General features: G+C 38.0%; 1 protein-coding gene across 1 annotated transcript in view; it reads left to right on the top strand.

Moving 5' to 3' along the window:
* The first annotated feature begins 270 nt into the window (after positions 1-270).
* Positions 271-6,000, top strand: part of LOC109108452 (gephyrin-like) — a 70,977-nt gene continuing 65,247 nt past the window's right edge. Inside the window, exon 1 of the mRNA XM_042746535.1 lies at positions 271-415. Within this exon, the coding sequence (XP_042602469.1) occupies positions 352-415 (64 nt within the window). The 5' untranslated portion in view covers positions 271-351. The remainder of the gene's footprint in view (positions 416-6,000) is intronic.

Here is a 6,000-nt window from a genome sequence, read left to right as displayed (position 1 = left end):
AGATATAGATATATATATATATATATATATATATATCCTATATATATATATATTATATATATATAGATAGATATATTCTCACAGACATTCTAACTGACCCCAAACTTTTGAACGGTAATGTATATAATTATTATAAATTTTTATTTTACATAATTAAAACTCTGTAATTATGTAAACCTACAATCTAAAGACCTTTGTTTGTTCGCTGATTTCCCAGTGAAATATTATGAGCGCTGAATCTTTGCTCTGCTGCTCTCGCCTGCGCGCTTCCCTCATTCCCCCTCCAGAGTTCGATGCGCTCGGCTCTCGGCTCTGCCTGGAGTTCTCAGTGCGGCGACAGCGGTGCTGAATATGGCGACAGACGGGATGATTTTAACAAACCACGACCACCAAATCCGGGTCGGCGTCTTGACAGGTAAAGGCCAGAATCCTTCAAGTCATCCTGGGGTTTATGTTGAGGGAAAGTGGCCGCGTATTTCCAGCTGTTTGCCAGCGGTGCCTCTCCTCCCCAAGTGTGTGTGTGCGTGCGTGCGTGCATGTGTGCGTTTGTGTGTGTTTCTCTGCTGGTCAGCGGTGATTTAAAGCCTTTTCCCTCTTTGCCAGAGATTAATTTACCTGCCAATCCTCCTGCACGAAAAAAAAAACAGTCCAGCTTCTGGTTAATGTGTATCTGTTATATTATAATGAAATTTCAAAGGAGGATATAGCTTTATCTGCGGAATTATTTTGTGTGTGTGTGTGTGTGTGTGTGTGTTGCACCTTTAAAAATAGCTCATCGTTCACGCTACAGCGTTCCATGAGCACTTTTAATTCAGTTAATGTTGTATTATTTGTGAAGTACCCGGTCATTTAGACATCGGGGATAGAGATGTGATTTACTGTCAGAGACCGTGGATGCAGTGGGTTGATATTAGTGAGGATTGCTGTGAATCGTGGGCAGAATGCTGGTTTCCTCTCTGCATGACAGTCTTGTTAATGCAAACATGCCTTCGCCGGTCATTTCCATTCGTGCTTCATGTTTTTTCAGTGATGTTGGTTTATAACGAATGTTCGAGCAAAGATTGTATAATGTGCGATTAATTCCCTTCCTCTGTCAAAAATGGTATAAAATCAAATGCAGACCCGAGTTACTGAACGATGGTATTTTGTGTTTGAAATCTTCTTAATTGGAAGGATAATACAGCTTTAGGCAGAGGGAAAAAACCCGAAGGCCACGGATTTTCGTGTGATGTGATTGGTGATAACCCTCTCATGGAAATCCGCTGGTGAAGGTGGTAATGTGCAAAGATGGAGAGAGAGAGGGAGAGAGAGAGAGAGAGAGAGAGGAGCTCCATCCAGCTCTGAGGGAAACCCCGCTTCACCTCCCCCCTCCACACTGCTGTAGAGCGGGGAAACCAGTAGCAGTGGCGGCGCTGTCCATGGTGCTGAATTATAGCGGTCGCTCGATGCGCGCTGTCCGCGGTGCTGAATTGCTGCGGCCGTTCGAAGACCGCTCTCCGCGATGCTGAATTGCCGCGGCGGCTTCATGAGCGCTGTCCGCGGTGCTGAAATGTTGCGACTGCTCCGTGAGCGCTGTCCTCGATTACATCTAGCGCTATATATTGTGCTGAAATATAAGCAACAGTCGCTTCTTACTGGGTTATTTCCGTATATGTTCTGCTCCGTCATTTATCAGATGGTTTTTGTTAGGGCAGGAGACATTGAAGGGGGACACATTCCCCCATATACCATTGGATTTGGCCCCAAATTTAATTACAGACTTGCTTTTATCAGTACATTTATGACAGAGGATGTCCCATGGGAGTAACCTAAGGATATGTATTCTGCTTAGTTGCACAATGCATCAAGCCTATTATTTTTCATTTAAAATATTACATTTTTTAGCAAGAGGAAATGTACAGGGTAGTAAGGGCTACTGGGGTATTTGTCTTCCATCTTATGATCTGTCACCAGGCATCGAACAGGACATTCCCCAAAGTTTTCAGATTAGTGGCTTTTTTTCAGTAGCTGATTCCTAAAATGATTACATTCATACATTAATTTGTGTTTTATATGAAGTAACTATTAGCAAAGACAGTCCCCATTAAGTAAACAGAGGATATATTCTCAACAGCAGAATGGATTATACCTTGGAGGGTTTGAACAAACAACCATTTGGTATATAATGTTTGATTTTTCTAGGTAAACAGGGCTGCTATTGTATTGACCTGCATTGTTCAGAACTATCTCATTTATCAGAAACTTTTATCAGTACACTTATTACAGGTTTGGTCACTATGGTGAAATGTGAGGTTAAGAGTCTTACACAAGAGCACAATGGTGTGTTCATAGATCACTTCTTTTGGGACTTGGACATACAGCCTTGTGGTTACAAATCCAGATGACCAACTACTGGTTTGAAGGGCAAACAGTGATACTGGGGTGTTGCCCTGCATTGTTCTGTAGTGCTTAGCCATTTATCAGATGCTTTTATCAGTGCACTTTAGTAGGACGGTCCACTTGGACCTCAGGTTAAAGTATCCTGCTCAGTGGCAAAGTGGTGATAGTTCATGACTTGCTTCTTTAACCGCTAGACTATAGCACCGCTGGTGTATTGGCCTGCATTTTTTTGTCATATGCTTTAATGTGATTAACTCGTCAGCATTGATATCAAACACCTTAAAAACCTCTAGTGTATTTCACCACACATTGTCAGTAAAGCAAGTACAAGCCAGCAGACACATACATGAACATGCAGTTGTCATGCTTGTCATGCATCAGTTTACTTTTGCGACCCCTTCTATTCAGAGATGACATTTGAACAGGAAGATCGCCAATATTTGTCCTGGTAACAAATCTACCATTTCCACTTCTACTAGTGACCCTCTCTCTCTCTTTCTCTGTGTGTTGAGGGAAATGAAGACAGGAAGGTAAAAAGAAAGAGGAGAGAGATATCACAGTCTGTGTGTGTCATCTGACCTTTTAGAAATCTCTCTCTCCTTGCTGTTGCTCTTCCCTGTGTGCAGCTGTGGGATTTCACGATGTTGAAAAGTGATTTCGTTCCGTATCTCTATCTTGCCAGTCACCTCTGAGACTCTCACTTACAGGCCATTGAAGTATCTTTATTATCAACAACGTAAAGATAAAGATGTTCAGTGATCAGAGCTGATAGTGTTGACCTTTGACATCAGTCCGTGTTGTTACTTCAATCTTGTGTGCCTGTGCTTGACTAATCATCCAATGACGGAGGGCCCCGTCCACATCTGCTCCATCTTTCCCAATGACAATAAGGTCATGTGACCAGAACTGTCCCCATCTTTGGGGTAGAGAGGAGCTTTGGTTGGCATAGCAACACTGTGGCGGTTTTAGGAACATGACAAGCATACTGCAACTCCAAGATGTAAGGTGGGGTCATAGTGTGACACCTGGAAACACACACAGACTGTGAAACAATACGGAGCTGTTGTTGGAGCCATTGAACTTTCATTCACTTGGATTGCCTATATTTTTTGAGGGCATTGAGAAAGAATTTCACTCATGTGAATGAGTGTCTGTTGAGTGTTTTTAAGAACTAGCCATTGGTATTGGTGCATATTATTAAACTCATTTTATCCAGTGTTATTTAAGTATTGTTTATATTATTATTATTATTATTATATAGTATTTATTTATCTTTTAAATTAGCTTCTAGTTTTGTATTTTCAGTCTTCATTTTAATTTAAGTTTTAGTGATTTTGTTACTTGATTTGGCATTTTTATTTCATTCTGTATTTATTAATTTGTATATACTGTTATTTTACTATTAACTTTATTTTTATTTCAGTTTTATCATTTTAGAACTTAATTCATATTAATTCAGTTCAGCAATTAGTTGCCAAAGCAATATTTTTTTCGTGTAATATTTATATTTTATTTCAGCTTTATTTTAATTAACAAATCTTAAATTAAAACACTGGTTCCATGTAGTGTTTGATTTGCTGAAATCATGTAACACATAAAATGCTAATCTACTGGAGCCAAACGGAAATTAGCATGTCATTGGTTAAGAGATTTGTCATGCTGCAATTAAAGATCACATGATTAACAGATCCAACCGAAAGGGTTCCAGTTTCTTCTTAAGTGTAGTTTAGGTTCATGTTTCAGTAGCTGTTGGGTTTTGAAATATTTAGTTCCACCCCCTTTTAGCACTGTGTCTCCAAATGGCTTCTTTTTTAGCATCCTCACCTTGGTGAGTACTGACCTAAAAATAAACCCGATCTGACCTTGAGAAGGACCGCCATCTTCCTGTCACTTCTACAAAACATGAGTTACTATTAAGGGGACCAAGGAAAGTAGTTCAGCTCAGAAAACCTTTTAACTGATCAGTGGTTCACACTGGTTTTGTATATAAATGCTCATTGCAGTGTTTTTTTTTTTTTTTTTTTTTGATGGTACTCATATTTGCTTGATTTTATCTTCTTTTCCAATCATTAAAGGTGTTTGATTAATCAAGCATAATAAAGAATACATTTGAATTTAGGTAGCAAACAGGATGCAGAATTACAATATGAATTTGAATGTAAGGAAGTACAATTATAATAGATTTAAATTCATTTTAATGTAGTTTTCAGGGTTGTTCTAGTATCATTAGGATACTATTGTAGTTTTGTATTAATATTTTACATTTTTCATATTTTACATTTTCATTTTAATTTAAAATTTTGTTGTGTGAGTGAGTGTGTGTTTTTTTATTAAAAAATTTGCTTTTGATTTATTTGTTTCTATATGTGTGTCTGTGTGTGTGTGTGTGTGTGTGTGTGTGTGTGTGTGTGTGTGTGTGTGTGTGTGTCAGTAAAGTTTTTATTAATTCTTTTAAACTAAATTTAAGATGAAGTATACTTTTTTATATATTTTATTTTAATTAATGTTTAATGTCAAGATAAGGAACTGTTTTTTATTGGTTTTAATTTTAGTTTTGTTAACTATAATAAAATTGGCAATTTTTAGCAGTTTAACTCCAACAGCTTTGAATGCCATCTTGCTAAAAGCCTTGTTTGAAAGATCTGAACAAAGTTTATAAAGCCTTGAAGTTTTATGGTTTATACAATGGATTTATGGCGACACTGTAGATGGCACCTATAGAAATTTGTACATATTTCACCGTATTTAATAACTTAACTCTTGTGTATCAAGGTCAAAGAACACTTAATTTCCCAGAATTAATCACTCACATTAAATTTCTTTGAATTGCAATTCAGTAACATCCAATTCAAATGTACACCCATACATTGAAAAGGAAACAATTCTTAAATTCTAAAATTTTCACAGCTCTGTAAAGCAGTTGGACTTAGGGTATAACTTTCACCCGTCAGATGCTAAAATGGGTGATAAATCATTGTGACAGTGACAGAGCACTTCTGCTTTCATTTGACACAGCGCTGTCATTATAGTAATTACATAAAATGCATTACTTTTAACTTGTCAAGCTGTTTGTATGCCTCATTAGTAAAGTGCAGTGTATTGTTGTCTAATTGTTGTTTTCTGTTAAAGCAAAACTAAAACTCTCTGTGTGTGTAAATTGACCTGACAGTGATCAGAGATTGCGAGCCAGATGTTTCGATGGTCAGTGTTATCGACACAAATGGAAATGAGAAGTTTTATGTCCTCACCCCGGCATCTCTCGTAAAGGTTTTAATTTTTTTACAGCTGTGATTTTACACACGCATATCACCTTTCTGCATGTCACTGAGCTGGATTCTGTCTAAACTTGTGTTCTTCCACAGCAGGACCATTGAAATTCAGTCACTGAACTGAACTGCCAATGAGGAAACTCTGCCGCAGACAGCACACAACTCTCTCTTTCTCTCTTTCTCTCTTTCTCTCGTTCTCTCTTTCTCTCTCTTGCTTCTTAGCTCTAGCAAATCTGGATAGCACAGGATTGTGTGGGCGGCATTCCAATCTCACATGTGTATCAAAGAGACATGCATCGACCACATTTACACAAGCTGCTAAATTTAGACGCCTGACAAAGTCATAAATAGT

This window comes from Cyprinus carpio, chromosome B20, assembly GCF_018340385.1.
Source record: "Cyprinus carpio isolate SPL01 chromosome B20, ASM1834038v1, whole genome shotgun sequence".
Classification (NCBI taxonomy): Eukaryota; Metazoa; Chordata; class Actinopteri; order Cypriniformes; family Cyprinidae; genus Cyprinus; species Cyprinus carpio.
Note: the sequence above shows the minus strand (reverse complement) of the source record. Positions and strands in the feature narration are given on the sequence as shown.